Genomic DNA, 20,203 nt, shown 5'->3' on the forward strand with positions numbered 1-20,203 from the left:
ATCATTTACATGTAGCTTAGCATTTAAGTTGTTTCTAAATTTTTCGATTATGGATAACGTGGCAGTGAAAATCTTTTTCTTTTCCCCCTGCCTTTGAAACTATTTCCTTGGGAAAGGATTCCAAAAGTGGTCAAAGCATGAAAATGTTTCAGGCTCTCAATAGACATTATGGTGCCAAATTGTTTTCAGAAAGATTCTACTAAATTCATATTCCCATGAACCGAGCAAAAGCCATACCTACTTCATCATAGTTTTATCATTTGGCGAGCTCTTTTTAAAAAGTGGGTTTTTATTTATTTATTTTGCTAATTTGATATGCAAAATTTTTAAAAATCATCTCTTGTTGGTGTCATTGTCATTTCTTTGATTCCTTGTGGAGCTAATTTTTCTCAAATGTTTATTAGTATTTTTATTTCATCTACTACAAATGACCTATTCATTTCCTTCTCCTAACTCCCAAGGCAAAGACATAAAATTGTTCTGCTAGCAATTATGAAGGCTGTTTGTCAGAATGGAGGCATTATAACCTGCAAAAAGGTTAAGTAGCAAAGATAAGATTTTTGCCTACCATTATTTTTACCTTCAGAAGGAATGCTGGGCTGATAATAACGGGGTTTTGTCTTTCCACCCCTCACAGCCTCAGAATGTGCATTATTTTCCCAATTTCTGCATCTTGTCTGTGAATAAAACAAAGTCCTTGCCCACGTGGAATTAAGATTCTAGGGACAACCGCTATATATTTACAATCACATATATAACATACATACACAAGCACACACACACACCTATATATAATATTATGTTTTATAATGATATGCATGGGGAAAGTATGGGGGAGAAAGATTAGAAGAAATTAGACCTAACCTATTTGTGATCATATTCAGGAGATGGAATTGTGAATTTTTAAGTGATTGAGAGAAAATGGCATACTAATTTTATAATGGAAAACTCAACTAATTAAAAAAACAAAAACCTAATGTTAAGGAAGAAGGTTTAATTGAAAGCACAAGGCAGTAGCGGTTAAGGGGAAGTTTGTGAAGTTTAAACTGTAGTGACTCAATAAACATAAATTGCTTATGGTGATATTCAGTTTTTTCCTTTCTTAAAATAAAACACTCCTTGTCAATATACTACTATTTGTACAACATGGAGAGTACCAAGTGCTCTTGGCAAAAGCAGAGACACAATTTCACCCTGAGATAACTCTTATTTGGAGAAAGCTGCTACACCTGTGGGTTAGAATTTTTTTTTTTTTTTTTTTTTTTTTTTTTTTTTTTTTTTTACTGCAGAATAACTTGATTCTTCAAACTCACAAAGTTAGCAAATAGGGGAACCAGGATCGGAGTCAAGGGAGCCCAATTGATCTTCCCTCTACATTGTGCTCTTTCCAAGCTGAAGACCTGTTCAATAATGCTGAGGACTGACATATGGAACATACAAGAAGGGAAAAGAACAGTTTTTGCTTTTTTTATGAGATTTTAGTTTTCCAAATGAGATCTGGGTTAGAATTAAAAACTGGCTTAGTTGTAGCGACAGTAGTATTGGTAATATGAGTATTTACTATGTAACTGCTGCAGCAGTAGCTGAATATATAGGCGCTTTGTGATGATTTCTTCATCTAATTTTCGCATGAAAACACTGAAGTTTAGAGAGTTTAGATATTACAGGGTGTACTCACATCATGTTTCCCCAAGCCTCATTAGGTATTCTTCCATTCAAGCATCTTCTCAAGGGTTGTCTCCTTCCTCTCTTCGAAAGACCAGCTGTGCATGTTCCTTGCCCTAGAAACAGCCCTCTCATAAACTCCTCTGCAGGAGAGCCTGTAAGACGCACCTTTGCTTTATCCTCTCCAGGAGAACCGTCACAGACTCATCCCCAGTCGCCTGTGGTTTGTGGCCCTCTAGTCTCTTAAGGGTCTAGGCAACTCAGCCCCTTTCAGGAGACTCTGACTTCCTTTTCTCAAAATGGATGAAGGCTTATAAAAACTAATATGTGAATAATCCCTCTTCAAAGACAGCAGGCAGTCTCGGGACCCATGATGTTAATGTGCAGGGTTAGGCTGCCAGGCAAGTGAATTGGGGCTCACGCTAAAGGTTCTTCGGTTTCCATGGCAACAGTCATTCTTTCCCACAGAGGATTCTATCTCTCCTGCCCGCTCAGATTTTCCAGAATGAATTGATTTTTGCGACGATAGGAGATTTTTGTCCTTGACTCTCCCTGGAGAAAACACTCATCCATCAGAAAAAGACTGCAGCTAGAATGCATTTCATCAGTTGGTCCCTGTTTTTAAAAGATTCCATTTCCTTTCTCCATTTTGCTCCCTTCTCTAAACTTATCCATGATTTTGAGAAATAGATTTCTCTGACAGAAAACAAACAGATGGCAACTCCATCATCCTAAAACTGGCTGTGATGGGGTTGCAAAATCAAATTTCACCAAGTCTCTCTGAAAGCCTGGACTTAATACAGTGTGGGGGTCTGGCCTATAAGTTGATTGGAGAAGCAAGGATAAGAATCTCTGCCCACATTGCTCCCCGAATAGATGTCACAGTCACAGACTCTGAAATTTTACAATTAGAGATTTGTTTCCTTAGGTTAGGCTTTGCTCTCCCCAGAAATATTCCTTTAAACTGCATATACTCCTGGGAGGAGTAATACATTAAATTACTAATGCTGGAAGAATTTGGGAAAGTAAAGAGGAGGTGCAAAGGGTAGGACGTAAAAGGGGTTTTGAAGACCCCTCTGTCAGCTTCACAATAGCACTGTCTGCAAGAGGGACAGTACAAGTCCTTGTCACACACATACACACAGCCTGTGACAGGATTCCCTCTGATATTTACAATGCAGTGGGGGATTCACTGAGCAGCTCTGCTCCCTGAAACACCTGCATACCATCCTGCTGTAAGACCTTTGAAACCCACTTCCTGAAGAGGTAATAAACAAACAAACAAACAGACAGACAAACTCCTATCATGTCCCCAGCACTATTTGTTGAACCCTACAGTTCCCACAGACTAAAGGTAATTTTCCTTTGGTTGAGGTTAGAAGGCACCAAAAAGTCATATTGCTTTGTTAAAAACAAACAAAAAACTGGACTACTATAAATCAGTTCACTTCTGTGTAGTTTAACATTGCCCCCATTCCTCCAAACACAGAAGAAATCTGTTTTTTTTTTTTTTAAGAAATCTGTTTTTATTTTCCCCAAAGTCTACCTCTACTACCCTTATAACTAAAATTTCTGTGTGACTGAAATGTTACTCAGCCTCATCCCATGGGAAATACTTGAGCATAAAATTAAATCTGTATACCATATTCAAGTCTCTGAATCACGTCTCCTCTCTAAATGTTGGTTACCTATGGGGGAGCAACAGGCAATACTAAGTTTCACTATATAAAAGATTGGAATCACCTCCGTGACCCTAGGAGGGAAACTGGATCACCCTGTGGTTGTGTTCAGCAAGGGCTGAACTTGTTCTAAAACCTTTTCTTTATCCTGGGTCCTGTTATCTCCATTCTGTCATGCATCGTCCTGTCTTCCTACCTTTCAGCTAGCTGGTAGCCCTTTCCTCTCCGACTCAATCCCTTGTCCCACTTCATCCATTCCCGCCTCCAAAAAAAAAGGCCCTCTAGCTCTTGGAAAATGATGTCAGTCATTTACATTTTAGGATGAATTTAAATCATTCTGTGTGCTGTCTTTCCTATCTTCTCACTGTAAAATGAAAACATATTAAAAGGATTTCAGGGATCAGTGAAAGGATAGCAGAAGTATTTTTTGAGGCAGAGAAGGATAGTGACTAATTCATAGAAATCAATCAAGAGAAAGGGGACAACCAGATTTTGCAGAAGAAAGAAACCAGGTGAACTCTAGGGATCTCAATAACAGGTTGGGTGGTGTCTTCAGAGTGGCACCACTGGGGTAAATCAGCTCTGGCTGTATTTCTTTCTTCCTCAGGAGAATTGGATTACATTTGCTTGGGAAAGAGCATCTGAGTGACTGAGTCCGGGTTCTATGCTCAGAGCAGAGCACCTTGTCTGACAATCCTTCCAAGGCTGCATGCACTGGGAAGCTGTTACCAGAAGAAAGGGGAATGGATTGGGGCAGCAAAAATATTTGTTGTCTAGTGACTTTCACTGCAAGGATTGCTCAGAAAGTCATGCAGAATCAGCTTCACTCACACAGTTTCTGAAATGACCTTGAAGAGCAGAGCAAAGCACAGATGGGATGTACAGACATGTGGACCATCTGGTGCAATGCCTCAGAATTCTTCCCCTCTGGCTGGATGCTAAGTACCTTAAGGACAGGGGCTATGTCTGGCTGCAGTTGCTTTGGTAGAACTGCAGGGCTGTGCACACGGTTCTATTTAATTTATACCATTTGTGAGAGAATGGGAAGGGCGCCTTATCATGGGTAGATATGCATATAGTCTATTGCAGTGGGACCTCTCCAGCAGGCATATCCTTCTAAGATGATAAACATTCTGCCCTGTAAATATAGCTTACTTAGTAAACAAGACAAACAAACCAGTGGTATAAACGTATCTGCATTATTCTCCAGTCTTGAAAATAATGCCAAATCATTGGACCTATAGTCAATGTCATCTTCTGGAACCTGTATTTGTTTGCAAAAAACAAACTGATTTAGAGCTTCAGTTTTAAAGTATCACAATGTGATATATCAGGGGATTGTTAAACTGATTTAATTATACATCTCACTCTATAAATAAGACATTTGGGGCTTAGAGAAGTGAGGAGACACGATAAGAGAATAGCGGAGTAAGGACAAGACTCCCCAACTCATTCTAATAATTGTTTTTATAGCTTATGTGAGTTAATAGATCTGTTTTAGTCGTTCCCTATCGTTCTTGATAATCTCTCTGATCCACCCATGTCCAACAAAGCACTAGGAGACCTTCCATTTTTATACTAACCTTCAGTGGACATTCCTGTTTCTGTAAGCATTAAATGCTCTGGTTCTCAGGTTCATTGCAGGGTTTACGAAATTGGCATGAATTTTTCTTCTATCACTAACCCTTCTTCAGGTCTCACTCTGATTTTACCAGTTCTCAATTTTAAATTGCTAAACATGTCTAGCCCTTCTGATTCTTTCCTTCGTTTCCTGAGGTTGGAAAAAAAAACCTTTTTCTGCGAGCAATGAGAGATGATAAATCCTATCATTCTTTATTGTGTAACTATGGAGAGAAAAATAAAACAGGAGGGGCAATAAAAGCCTCAGAACTCCATTTGGCAGAATCTCTTCCTGCAGGTTGTTTGAAGTTTCCTATTCTGGAAATGCTATGGTAGAAACACTGCGGAAACAAGACACGAATTTAGGATGTATTTTATTCAAGTTCCACTATACATTTTGTACAAAACGAAACAACACTGGGTAATTAAAAAGGCTGTTAAAGATACAAATGACCTTGATAAATATATTTAACAATAATAAAATTAAAATATATGAAAATTAAGGTGTAAATATAATCACAATTACTTTCCAACTTGAAGAAAATAACTTCAGTTTTCCTGCCTACAGATAAGCTGCATGTAAATGCCAACGCTTACAATTATCCAGAAGCTATGAAAACTAGGACGCCAACAAAGAAACGCCAGAATTTATGTAGAATTTGAACTCAGAACCAACTACTCATTACTGATCTTGCTCGGGGGAATGCCAGTACCGGGCAGACTGCACTTACAGACATTATCACAATTAAACGGGTCTGGAAACAGCTAAAATGGCCATTTAAGCGCGAACATCTGCGGGCAGAGAAGCCGGGGCTAAGGGATTAAAAGCATCAAAGCCCTGGCTACAAATTCCGAAGCAAAAGGCCATTTCTAATAAGATTCGACGAAGAGCCACAGGTGAGCACATACTCTTTAGAAAAGGGATATAGTCACAGGCGGACAGAAACTCTTTAGAAAGATGAGCCACAGGCCCACACGCTCCAGAAATCCGAAGTCAGAGGCCTCAGGCGGCTTCCATTCAAAATGGCGCCGCTGCTCACCCGCCCCGTCCCCCGCCCTTCGCGGCGGCCGAGCCCGACGCGCGCCTCGCGGGGCGGGGGCGCCGGGGACGCGCGTGGCCTTACGGCGGCTGCGCGCCTGCGCGAGGGGGTGGCGGCGGGAGCGCGCGCGGCGGGGGCGGGCTCTCCCGAGAGCAGAGCTGCGGCCGCTGAGCTGGAAGTGTCCGCGAAGATGGCGGGTCGGGTGAGTACCAGCCTGGGAGCCGAGGCTCGAGACCCGGGTGCGGACCCTCGGGCACTCCGAGGTCGAGACGGCCCCAGGGCAGGGGGAATGAGTCTGAGCAAATGGGCCATTAGAGGGGGCGGGAGGCCAGAGAAGGACTTGAGGGTGAGAACGGCGAGCAGTGGTAGGGGATTAACCTTCCTGAGAAAGTTCATCCCCTTTTAGGAAGCTCGAGGGAAGATGATCACTTCATCACCCGTGACTCCTGTGTCTCCCTTGAGTCTCTGTTCCATCCCTTGGGGCTTGTTTCCTTCGTCTCTCAAGGCACCCTCAGGTTTGGCGGTTCAAGCCCCCGCTGATGGGCGCCGGGGGTTTCTCCGCACCCCCATGCCTCTAAAATAACTGCAGAGAATCCGTCTGCTGCAGAGGCGAGGGATGTGGGAAGGACCATTAGGAACCCATCTCTGGATCTTTGAAATAAAAGGTCTTGTGAAAGGAAGAGGGGGTGTCAACGACTTTTAAGGCTAAACCCCTGCTATCTGGGGACGTGTCAGTGTCTGGTAGGGCAGGAGTGGGTTTAGCTTGGGGTAGGGCTGGATTTGGGGTGTCGCGTTTTGTTTTTATGAATGGCAGTCGCTTCGAATGCAGCAGTATATGCTGTAGTTTCACGGTTTTAAAATTTACTTCCTCCTTTAGCTTCTAGGATCGCCTGTAGGATGGGTTTGGTGAGGGGAGATAGGGCTGGTTACGTGCTGTATTGCAGTGTTCCTTGACCTAAAAGCTCCTTGAGGGTTACATCCTGCCTAGAGATTATATGGCCCTAAACCTGGGGACATTAACTGCGTCATTAGGGACTAAGGATGTGCTTGACTGATTTATTTACGCTGGAATATTTGAATAAGTTTGGATCGGTTTATACTTATATGCAAATGTTGCATCTGAAGATATGATACATATCTAGAAATAAGTCATGAGATTCTAGAGTCAGAAGAAACCTTAAAGGTCATTTAGTTTGGCCTCATGCTTTTCCTCTACCCAGTAGCTTCACCTTTTATTTTAAGCTAGTCTGGCCACCTATACTTTGGATTTTTTCCCCACCTTCTCAGTAACTCCTCTCCTGTATATGTTCACTTACTTCCTCTTAACTTATGCAAGCTTCTCCCATCATAAAACAAGTCCTCCCATACTTCTCACCTTTTCTCTTCCTACTTTATAACCAGAAATCTTAATAGAGTTTTCTGTATTTATTATATCCCATTTGCTTAGCACTCACTCACCCCTCAGCCCACTGCAGTCTGATTTCTGCTCCTGTCATCCAGCTGGCATGTATCCCTAAATTTAACTGACATTTTTCAGTCCTTGCCTTGCTTGATATTTCTGCAGAATTTGTCATTGTAGACTATTGCCTCCTTCATGGAAAACACTCTTCCCATGACTTCTGTGATACCTCGCTTCTGTTTTTACTCCTGCTTCTCATTTGCAGACACCTTCCTCTGCCCTGTTACTCAGTGCTGGTATTCCCCAAGGCCCTCTTCTCACTCTGTTTTCTCCTTAGTTAATCTCTTCCAACTAGCTATATGCCTATGATTCTCAATATTTTACCCCCAATATGGACCGACCCTTTAAGTTCCAGATCAATATGTCAGACTGTCTGTTTAAACCAAGGTCCCTCAAACTCATCATGTTCTGAACCTGAACCCATGTTCTTAGCCCACCTAACTAGTACTTTTCCTGTGTTTCCCACATCAATGAATGACACCACCATGCACACATTTATATGTGCTGGAAGCCTGGTTTTTATACCTCTTCTCTCTCACCACACCCTCTGCCTCTCTGCCAGTAAAGTTAATAATTGAGCACTGTTTACAACTCCTCCCCCCCCCCCATATTATTAGGGCTAGAGAATCTGACTTGTAGCATTGCTGCCTTGAACTATATCCAAATCATACACTGTTCTGTTCCCAAAGGTCCTGTCATTTTAGCATCCTGAAAAATCTGCCCAATCTCTCTACTTCTCTACATTTTCATTGCTACCTCCTTTGCCGTAATGACCATCATTTTTGGTGTGGACTACAGCACGAAGCTCTCAAGTCATCTCTTTGCATCATGCTGGCCCACCTCCAGTCCATTCTCCACATTGCAGTCAGACTGATCTTTTTAAAACCCCAAATTGTTATTCCCTCCCTTGCCCCACTGCTACTTACTCTCCTCCCTCAATAGCATCCCATTACTTTTGGGGGAAACCAAATCCTTAATGGGGCAGACCTTCAAGGCCATTTGTGGTTCTGCTCCTGCTTCTCTCCATTCATCCCCTGAATTATATGCTCAAGCCATATATCTTTCAGTTCCTTGAACTTCTAATGGTGCTCTTGTCACAAGGCCTTTGCATGGGCTATTTTTTTTTTCTTTGTAGTGCTATGAGCCCATCCGTTTAACTCTTACTCATAGATCACTCCGCTACTCAAGGAAAGTCTGTTCTGACCCCACGTTATGAGTCAGAATCCTTTGTTACATGCTCTTGAAAAATCTGCCCAAATGTCTCTCTTGAAGAGCTGTTCTTTTCTTTAAAGACTTATCTGTTTGCCATTTAAAATTTATCATTTAAAATTTGCCTCCACTTCTAGACTTTAACTTACGTGAATGCAGAGACAATATTCTTCACTGGCTATTGTCGTCTGTGTTTCGTATCCTGTCTAGAACGTAGGTGCTCAGTAAATTTTTGTTAAAAATGAATCTTGACAAAGGTATCGCATTAGTGCAAAATATTAATAATAGGGAAATTGTGTGAGAGGGTATATATGGGAACTCTAAACTTTCTGCATGATAGTTATGTAAATCTACAACTGCTATAATAAAAAATGGCAAAAAAAGAAAAGGAATCGAATCTGTTTTTTTCTCTTTTTTTTCTGGGGGCTGGGGTGGGGGTGTGTATGGTCGGGGAATCGAACCCGGGTCTCCCACATGGAAGGCGAGCATTCTACCACTGAACCACCCATGCACCCTCTAATCTCTGTTTGACTGCTCTCATGACAGAGGTTGCACCACTAAAGCCAGGCGATCTAGTGTCAGCTCTGTTTAGAAAGGCTGTTTTTTTTATATGGAGTTCTGTGTAGCTTTTACATAGAGATATTGTTTTTTCTGTTCGGAGCAATAAAGGACGAGACACGATTCTTTTTCCAAATGATATCTCTCTGATATTTGATGTCAGGTTAATTTCCCCTCAAACTTGCTATTTTGCAAGCAAAACATCTTCCAATTCCTTGCATATCCTACTTTCCAAAGCTTGTATCATTTAGGTTACCTTCTTCTGGAAATGCTCTGTTTGGTCACTGTTTCTTTTTAAAAGTGCCCAAAATAGGACACAGCAATCCGTGAAGAGTATGCTACAACTGTTTTTACCTTGAGCTGGACACTGCCATTATTAATAAAGGATAAAATTGTATTTGCTTTTTTTCTGCAGCCAACTACACTCTTAACTCATACTGAGCTTGCAGTTAAAGCTCTCTTGTACGTTTAAAATCAGCTCCCCACCCCCATTCTAGGTATTGTGCAGTTGTTTATTTGAACCTGAGTGCAAGACCTTGCATTTATCCCCTTTACAATCCATCATTTTGGGTCAGGTCATGTTTTCTACTTGTCAAAGATCCTCTTGATTCTTTCATATTATACAACAGAGTAGTTCTCTCTTTTTGGGTACTGTTGCTTACTACAGATGTATCTCATCGAATTCTGACTCCTCAAGGTAGATGGCATTATCTTTGTTTTACCCAGGGGAAGACTTAGTAACTTGTCCAGGTTCACAGAGCCAGCAAGAAGCAGGGACCGGATTTGAACTCAGGTCAGTTTGATCCCGCCATCTAGTTCACCAGCTTAGTTGCAAGAATAGAATGAAGACTGGTTTGCTTTACCTAGAACTTTTTCAGAGGTTGATGTCAAGGCTTAATTTTCAGAAACTAACTCCTTTCTACTTCCTTTTGGAAACTTTGACAAACTTAGGCCAGTCTTTGGTTGTCATCATTTCTTCTGATAGCCTTAATTTCCCAGTAAGCACCTCCTGATGTTCAGCAGATAGCCTTGTTGCAATACTCTTGAAATGGGTTCTGTATTTCCTTTTTGAGGGAGGAAAGCTGTTTTGAATTATTATTACTTTTAGTTAATTTAGTTAATTTTGGCATTCTCAATGTCACCTTGTAATTGGTATTTATTATATTCACTTTAATTATTTTATATCACTGATTAGTAATGCGTGTATGTTGTCTTTTTCTTTTTGTATCAAAAAAAAGCGTCATACCACACACAAAAAAAGAGTAAGAAAGAGGAAGAAAGAAAAGAAAAAAGGTTTTTCACACTGTCTGAATTTTTTTTTCTCTCTATCTTGTGAAACTGCCAGAAATCTCACTCACTGGAGATTCAGCAGCTCCTTTCTGAGAATATACATACATTAATGCAAATAAAACCAATTAATTTCTTTCTTCTTAAGTCCTAACCTAGCTGAGGTAATTTGTGAAAATAAGGGAGTAAAATGATGTTAGAAAGGAACCTAAGGGTGAGAAGAACTCCCTAAGAGGTTGACTTTCATATGAAGTTTTAAAACACAAGCTGTAAACTTAGATAGCTCATATGCAGTACCATGCGTCAAAATAAACAAAAAGTGCTTGGTAAATCCAGTTTCCTACGTGAAAGTTTTGTTACTCAAAACACATCAATTTTCTGCGATCATATGCAGTAGTTATTGTTTTGTATGTTACTTTAGTAGAAATTTTAATAGGTAACTTCTAGCATAATAAATTTTTAAAAATAAAATTAAACTCTTTAAAGCACTACTATTAGGCAGCTGCTTTTTTCTGAAACCAGGAGGAATTTCTGCTTAGAATGGATATATTCTTTTTTCAAGTATTTAAATCAAGGGGCAAGATATAAGGTGAAAGCATACTATTGAAAATTCTTGAATTGGCACAACCAGTGAACCGTTAGAAACATCTGCAGTGAAAATATACTGGATATGTGCTATAATGCTGTTTTTAAAGGAATCTTATTCTGGGAAAAATATTTTAAGTAAAAACACTATTTTAATGAAAGCTTTTGTCAAACTTCAGTAATTAATACCCATGGATGGGTTCTGAGACCTACCTTATACTGACTTCAGTTTTCTAGTAATTAATCCCATCATTTACAACTTATATTTTTAATGGTAAAAGCTGAGTATTTCTTGGGTGACTATAGCTATTTCTGTAATCTCCATGCATTTTAAATAAATATAACACATAAACACCTTAAGAGATTTCAAACATGCTGAAAAGTATAGCAAACAACATAAGCATCTATATGCTTACCACCTCAGTTTAAGATGTTAATATATTGTGATATTTTCTTCATATATGTATATATATTTTAAAGAAATAGACATTATAGAGCAATTGAATCCCCTTTATATCCCTTCGTCTACTGACGTTTCCCAGGAGTAACCACTCTCCTAAAGTTAGTTTAGTTTCTTTCTGTGCTCATCTATGCATGTTTGTGCCCATAAGCAATCTATGGCTTTGTGCTTTTAAAAAATGTGTATAATGATGTCATTCTGTGTATTTCCTTCTGCAATCTGCATTTTTCATTTAAAATGGCTTTTGATATCTGGTCATGTTGATATATAGTCAGTTAATTCTGTTATGTTCTATTTTATGAATATACCATGATTACCCATTTTCTTATTAAAAGGTAATTTCGGCAGTTTTCTTTTCTTTTTTTTTCTGGAGTGCACATTCTTGTATGTCTGCTTGCCTAATATGTAAGACTTTGTTTAGGGTCAATATAAACTAAAGTTTTACTCATCTTTACTTAGTTTATACCAACTTATACTCCCTAGAAGTATATAAGTGCCCATTACTCATATTCCCTCCAACACTTTATATTGTAGACATTTTAATTTTTACACAGCCTGATGAGTAAAACACTATCTCTGTTTAAATTTGCATTTTTTCCTAGATAATACTAAGAATGAGCATTTTTCATGTTGCTCATTGGAATTTCTTTTTCTGTGAGTTACCTATGCATGTCCTTTGCTCATTTATCTCTGAGCATTTCTCTGAGCATTTCTCAGTTTAAGATGTTAATATATTGTGATATTTTCTTCATAAATGTATATGTATATATTTTTTTGAATTTTTTTAAAAATTAATTTGCAGAGGTTTTCTTTTTTGTCAGGGAGATGTGAGGATAAACAGATACTTAGGATTCCAATGCTTTGTTAGTTGTGAATAGCTTCTAGACAGTGATGATCTTTTATGATGTTTACAGTTTTAGATTTAAATTTTGTTAAAGTTATAATTATCCATTTTCCACCTCTTTGATTTGGAAACCTTTCTGTATTCTGAAATCATAAAGTTTTTTTCTGAAAGATTTAAAGTTTTGTTTTTACATTTTGCTGTTTAATTAATCTGGAATTTATTTTTGTGTTTGTGATGAATTATGAAGCTAATTTTATTTCTTCCGTATTTATAGCCAGTTGCCCCAGCATCATTGCTATATCTCTGTTTTAAACCCAGTCTCATATATACAAGGGTCTGTGTGTGAACTCTATTGTGTTTCATTCCTTTATTTGTTGATGTGAGTACCAGTACAACTGTTTAAATTACTTACTTTAAAATTATTCATGGTAGCTGGCAGGGTGAGTCCCCTCTTTATTTTTCTTTGCTTAGCATTTCTTGGCCCTTTACTTTTCCTTAAGGAATTATAGGAGCAACTTAACCCTTCCTTTTTAAAAGATGTACACTCTTTGTCTGTGGCTACTGATTTGGACTTACTTTTTTTTTTCCTTATTTTTTACAAGAGCGGACACAAAGTGTACTTCAGTAAAATTCAGCTCAATTACTCTAAGAAACTGATTTTCTTTTCCTTTCCTTTTTTTTGACATTAAGCCAGAAAGTGTTAATAATTAATCACAATTTTCTGCTGTATAGATTTAAAACCAGATGAATTGGCATCAGCTGTTTATGAGTAATGCTTATGAGTAATGTTTATGAGTATTTTGGTCTTTTGCTAAATTCAGAATGAGGTAATGAAGTGGAGGTGGATTTTGCACCAGTCATATAGATCTTTGGTAGAAGAGGAAATGGGAAGATAATTAATTTAGGTAAGACATAGTTTGTGAGTTACAGCCGTTTTTGAAATCTAACATTTATTTATTTTGAAAAATCACTAAATAAAAAGTATTTTAGGTCTTCAGGGGTGATTTTTTAAAAAATGTCAAGTGTTTTTAGTGTTACTTGCCTGTGAGCACACATTTCCTTAGTGCCTTTAACATAGACACTGACAATTACAAGTGTTACTGAAGATACAGAGTAGCTGGAAGTCTCATATACTGTTGGTAGCAATGAAATGGACTACTACCTCTTTAGAAGACTGTTTGGCAGAATTTCCTAAAACTGAGAGTATGCATGCCCCACAACCAATAATTCTAATCCTAGGTTTATGTCCATGCATGTATCATACAAAAGACAAGTATAACTATGTTTGTAAGCAGCGGTATTCATAATAACTAAAAAAAATGGAAACAATTCAAATAGGTAAATACTGGTAGTGTATTCCTATAATTATATATCATGAAGCAGTGGAAAATGAATGATTTACTGCTACATGTGACAGCATGGATAAATCTCATAATCATAATACTAAAAGGTAGAAGCCAGCACAAAGTTAATACATCCTGTATGATTCCATTTATAAGAAATTTTCAAAAATAGACAAACTAATCTATATGCTTTCTACTGCTGGTGATAGAAATTGAGATGGTGGTTATTTGTGGTGAGCAGTGGAGGATCCTGGTAATGTTAAATTTGGTTATCTGAGGTATATTCACTTTGTGGAAATTCATTGACTTACAATTAAGATACTTTTCTTTAGTTATGTTTATTTTAAATAAAAAGTTGATTTAAAGAAATGGCAATATTCTTTTTCTTGAATTGGGTGGTGGGTACAGGAAGTAGATTCATAATGTTTTTGTGGTGGTGGTTGGTTGGTTGCTTGTTTTATCCCAGAGAAAGTTTTAATCACCCTAGAGTACTTAAAGCAGATTTATACTTGTCACTGGCCTAGGTAGCCAGGATTGAAATGGTTTCATGAAGAATTTGGTTTTGGGATTGTTACCAAGGTGATTTTTAGTGATTTTAATAATGATAGAAGTCCTAAAATATTCTCAAATAATTATATCCATAGGGCCATATTCCATTGTGAACTCTGAGGCAGAAAAAAGACTGTTATGTCCATCAGCTTTTCTGCCTGCTTATACTTATATGTTTTCCATCCAGTAAAACCTCTTTTCCTACCTTCACATGGTTTTTCAATGATAAAATCCACTGTGGTACAATAGGATGTGGTCTCCATTCGTTTTTCCTACTTTTACTACATTCATTAGGTTTTGATACTTACAAGAGGAAGTCCTGTTTGAAGACCCTCTCACATTCCCCAAATTCCTTTCCAATATGAAGTTTTTTATGTTTAAGAAAAACTATGCTGCCACTAAAGGCCTTCCCAGAGTTGCTACATTAAAAGGGTTTCTCTCCAGTGTGAATTCTCTGATTGCTAATAAGGTATGAGTTCTGATTGAAGGCCTTTCCACATTCAGGGCATTCAAAAGGTTTCTCCCCAATATGAACACAATGGTATTTAATGAGCTCTAAGCTTCTGCTAAAAGATTTTCCACATTTCTTGCACATATAAGTCTTTTCTACACTGTGAATTCTCTAATGTCTCATAAGGTCAGAGCTATGATCGAAAGTTTTCCCACATCCTTTATATTCATATATTCATTCATTTATATGAATATAAAGGATATTCATCCTTTATATTCATATATTCTCTAAAACCATAGAGAGAATATTCATATATTCTCTCTACCAATTACCTGATGTCTGGTGAAGTCTGAGCTGTCTCTTGAAAAGTTTTGCCACACTGATTACATTAATAAGCTTTCCCTTCTTTATGAATTATCTGCTCTTCTCTAAGCTCTTTTATCCCCGCTGAAGTTTCTCCCATTTTCTTCAAGTTTCTCTCCGGTTTAAAGTGTGTGGTGCTTTAGAAAAGCAATACGTCAAATGCAGGTTTTTCTACATTCCTTATGTTAGTAGGGTTTCTCACCACTGTGGATTCTCTGATGTTGATGAAGGAGTGAACATTGCCTGAAGGCTTTCCCACATTCATTGTACTGATAGGGTTTCCGTCCTGTGTGAAGTATTCAATGCGAAGTTAGATCTGAACTTATCTGTAAGTTCACTCGTAAGGGTTTTCTTCCATTTGAATTCTCTAGTTGTTCAGTAAGGTCCAAGACAGGAGTGTAAGCTTTTTCACATTCACATTTCTTTCCAGTATGTAATCTCTGATGTTTAGGAAAAGTTGTGCCTCCAATCAAGGACATCCCACATTCACAACGTTCATAGGGTTTCTCTCCACTGTGGATTCTCTGATGTTCTGTAATGTGCAAATGCTGTCTGAAGGCTTTTTCATATTCACTTTTCTTTCCAGTGTGTAATCTCTGATGTTTAAGAAAAGCTGTGTGTGCACTGACAGCTGTCCCACATTTATAACCTCCATAGAGTTTCTCTTCACAGTGGAGCCTCTGGTGTTCTGTAACGCATGAACGCTGCCTGAAGGCTTCTTCTCATTCATTGCACTCGAAGGGTTTCTCTCCAGTATGACTTCTCTGATGCACAACAAGGTGTGAACTTTAACTGAATGTTTGTCCACGTTCATAACATTCGTAGGGTTTCTCTCCAGTGTGAATGCTGTGATGTATAGTAAGATCTGAGCTTTGATTGAAGACCTCTCCACACTCACTACTTACATGAGGCTTCCTTCCACTATGAATTTTTGGTGTAGGGCCAAGTTTGCGCTCCCCTTGAAGGACTGCCTGTACTCTTTACATTTACAGGGATTCTCCCCACTATGAATTCACTTTTAGCTCTTATAACCAAATGAGAGCTCCAATTGAAATCTTTCCCATTTTTGTTACACATAAATGATTTCTTTCCTGTATGAATTCTGTGGTGGATAATAAGATTTGAACTTTGACAAAATCTTTCCCACATTCATTACATACATATGGTTTCTTTCCTCTATGAATTCTCTGATGTATTATCAGATTTGAGCTCTGGTTGAAAGTTTTTCAACATTTGTCACACTCAGGTTTTCTTTACATTATGAATTTCCTGATATTCAGTTAATCCTAACTTCCATTTGAAGCTTTGGCCAAAGACCTCATATTTGTGGGGTCTTTCTCCTGCAGGAAGTATTTTTTCTCCTTTATTACATTCATGGCTTCTCTTTCCTGCAATGGCTTTTGGGGAAGATGAGATTCACTTCCCTGGTATCTCTCTCTTGGGAAGGGGATGTCTTACTGCATCCTTTGTGGGGCTTACTCAAAGCTTTGCTAACTTGTTCTCAGGGTTTCTGGTTTTGACTAACCCACATCCTTGGGAAGTGTATCTTTGGAGCCTTTCTGACTCAGCCCTCACTGAATCTTTTACTTCAGAAGTTTCCATCTTTGCCTTCTATTTGTTCATCTATTCCTCATTGCAGAATCTCATTAGAGAGGTTGGAACTATCATCGGAACATACACCATGCTGGGGGAGAAGCAGCTTGCTAGGGTGTGGGCTAGAGCAGGCTTGTGGAGTGGCCTGTGGAGTGGTAGAGAAATTCACTGGGGATGGGCAGGCTGGAGCTGGTCCACAAGTACCTCAGTGAGACCTGATCTGCCTCCTTCTCTAGTATCGGTTCCTTGTAGAGATTCCACTGAGTGCAGACCTGATACCCGGCATCCTTTTATGATTTATTCATGGCCACATTGTGCAGCATCTTGAACTTCTGTGGGGCATCCAGTAGAAAATGTCCGGGAAGCCAGTGGATCAACAGGTCAGGAACCCAGGAGAAAGATCACAATGCTGTCTCCGGCCCCCCATTTGATCAGTGGCCCCTACATCTCATCCATTGTGTAGCCCGTGCTTCTCTCATGGGCATGGCGCCAGCACCTTGGACCCCATGTCTGTGCTGCCATTTCTGGCCTTTAATGTTTTATATCTTACTTTTATTTTATAATTTTTATTCATATTCATTATTCAAAAAACAGAAAATAGCCACTGCTTCATTGTTAAATTGAATATCTGTTTTGGCTAGCATGGGCCTGAGACATTAAATATTCTTTCTATTGAATAGATATAGGCTAGAAATTCCTGTTTGCCTCCCAGCAGCCAATTTCTGACTCAATTATTTGTAAATCATTATTTCTACTTGTTCTAGTTTGCTAGCTCCCGGAATGCAACACACCACAAATGGAATGGCTTTTAAAAGGGGGAGTTTAATCAGTTGCTAGTTTACAGTTCTAAGGCTGAGAAAATGTCCCAATTAAAACAAGTCTATAGAAATGTCCAATCTAAGGCAACCAGGGAAATATACCTTGGTTCAAGAAGGCCGATGAAGTTCAGGGTTTCTCTCTTAAGTGAGAGGGCACATGGTGAATACAGTCAGAGTTTCTCTTTCATCTGGGAAGACACTCAGTGAACACGGTCAGGGTTCCTCTCTTATCTAGAAGGACACATGGCGTACACAGTGTCTACTAGCTTCTTCTCTTCTGGCTTCTGGTTTCGTGATGTTCCCCGGAAGGCTTTTTCCTTCTTTATCTCCAAAGGTCACTGGCTCGTGGACTCTGTTTCATGGTGCTGCAGTATTCTCTGCTCGCTCCGAATCTCTTTCATTCTCCAAAATGTTTCCTCTTTTATAGGACTCCAGAAATTTATCAAGATCCACCCAAATGGGTGGAGACATGTCACCTAATCCAATTTAACAACCAGTCTTGATTAAATCACATCTCCAGGGTGATGATCTAATTGTTTCCTTTCTGATTGTTTCCATGGTGATGTGTCTCCATGCATTCAAGTTGGGGTTGCTTAATGGAGCCTTTTAAGAGGGAACCATTTTGGAACAAGCTTTAGAGCCTACAGAGCCACGAGAGCAACCAGAGCTACCAGACCGACAGAGCCAACATAAAGGACAGAGACCTGGAGAAGCTGTTGAAGAGAAAGCTAGCAGATCTTGCCATGTGCCTTCCCAGCTGAGGGAGAAACCCTGAACATCATTGCCCTTCTTAAACCAAGGAATCTTTTCTCAGATGCCTTAGATTGGACATTTTTATAGCCTTGCTTTGATTTAGATGTTTTCATGGCCTTAGAAGTGTAAACTTGCAATTTAATAAATTCCCCTTTTTAAAAGCCATTCCATTTCTGGTATATTGCATTTTGGCAGCTTGCAAACTAGAACATTATACAATAAAAAAACGTTTAAAAAATTGAATGGTATTATATAATTTTTTTTTTTTTTTGGATGCATGGTCCGGAAATCAAACCCGGGTCTCCCGCATACAAGGCAAGCATTCTACTACTAAACCACCTGTGCACCCTGTATTATATAGTTTTAAAAGCAACTTTAAAGATCTTTTCTTGTTAGAGCCTCAGAACAACCTATGACTTTGCACTTTGACAGGTCAGCTCAACAAACAAAATTAAACTAACAGAAAAACTCACAGCTAACATCATACTTAATGGTGAAAGACTGAAGACTTTTCCCCTAGGATCAGGAGCAAGGCAAGGATGTCTATCCTTGTCCCTTCTGTTCAACATTGTACTAGAGTTTTTAGCAGGGCAGTAAGGCAAGAAAAAGAAACACAAGAGGTCCAGATCGGAAAGTAAGAGCAAAGCTATCTGTATTTGCAAATGACATAATCTTATATACAGAAACCCTAAAGAATATACAATAAGTTCAGCAAAGTTACAAGATACAAGATCAATATACAAAAATGAACTGCATTTCTCTACACTAGCAATGAAAATCTGAAAATGAATTTAAGAAAACAATTCTGTTTACAAATAGCATCAAAATGAATAAATGTTTATGAAAATAATTAAAGAAGTGCAACACTTGTGTGCTGAAAACTGCAAAACATTGCTGAAAGAAGATCTAAATAAATATAAGGATATCCTATGTTCATGGATTGGAAGACTTAATATTGTTAGGATGGTGTATTAGCTAGGTTTCTCTAGAGAAATAGAATCAGCAGGACATATTCTTAGGTATAAAGTTTATAAAAGTGTCTCACATAACCGTGGGAATGTAGAGCCCAAGGTCTGTAGGGCAGGCTGAAGCTGGTAACTCTGAAACATATTCAAAGTGTTTAAAGAAATAACAGTCAATATTCCAGAAAAATATTCTTCAAGAACAAATGTGAAATAAAGACATTTCATATTAGAGAGCAAGAAAGAAAGAGTGAGAATTAGTTGCTGGCAAGAGAGGAGTTTGAAATCTTCAGCTTTGATCGTACTTCTCCCTTTAATTCTGTTAGCTTTTGCTTCACGAATTTTGACGTATTGTTACCAGTTACAAACACATTTATGATGGTATGTCTTCTTGATGAACTGACCATTTTATCATTATGAAATACCCATTATCTCTGCGAATACTCTGTCTTGAAATATCCATTTTTAATATAGCCACCGTATTCTTCTAATACTGTTTGTAAAAATCTTTCTCCATGCGTTTACCCTCAACCTATATTTTAAACGCATCTCTTGTAGTTATATGCCTCTCAGCATATAGTTGGATCTTGCTTTTTATCCAGTCAGACAATCTGTCTCTTTTATTTGGCTTGTATAGTCCATTAACATTCCATCTAATTATTGATGTAGTTTTATTTAGGTCTAGCATTTTACTATTTGTTTTCTGTTTTCCCTTGTTTTTTTTCCCTACTACTTTTGGATTAATTGAATATTTTTTAGAATTCAAATTTCTTTTTTTTTTTTTTACTTTTTAAAAAAATTTTTTATTAATTTTACAAAAAGAAAAAAATTACAGGAAAGAAACACAAACATTCCCAATATGTGATCATTCCATTCTACATACATAATCAATCAGTAATTCACAGTATCATCACATAGCTGCAGATTCATCATCATGATCATTTCTTAGAACATTTGTATCAATT

The 20,203-nt window shown here is 38.4% G+C and overlaps 1 protein-coding gene and 1 pseudogene across 2 annotated transcripts in view; one reads left to right on the forward strand and one right to left on the reverse strand.

The window, feature by feature from the left end:
* The first annotated feature begins 6,113 nt into the window (after positions 1–6,113).
* Positions 6,114–20,203, forward strand: part of NSF (N-ethylmaleimide sensitive factor, vesicle fusing ATPase) — a 182,337-nt gene continuing 168,247 nt past the window's right edge. The window contains exon 1 of one of the 2 annotated variants that reach the window (XM_077164052.1): positions 6,114–6,206. In XM_077164052.1, coding sequence (XP_077020167.1) covers positions 6,195–6,206 — 12 coding nt within the window. In that variant the 5' untranslated portion in view covers positions 6,114–6,194. The remainder of the gene's footprint in view (positions 6,207–20,203) is intronic. The other variant, XM_077164053.1, reaches the window with a different exon arrangement.
* Positions 15,412–16,735, reverse strand: LOC143685604 (uncharacterized; annotated as a pseudogene).

The sequence above is a fragment of the Tamandua tetradactyla genome, chromosome 6, assembly GCF_023851605.1.
Source record: "Tamandua tetradactyla isolate mTamTet1 chromosome 6, mTamTet1.pri, whole genome shotgun sequence".
NCBI classification, from domain to species: Eukaryota; Metazoa; Chordata; class Mammalia; order Pilosa; family Myrmecophagidae; genus Tamandua; species Tamandua tetradactyla.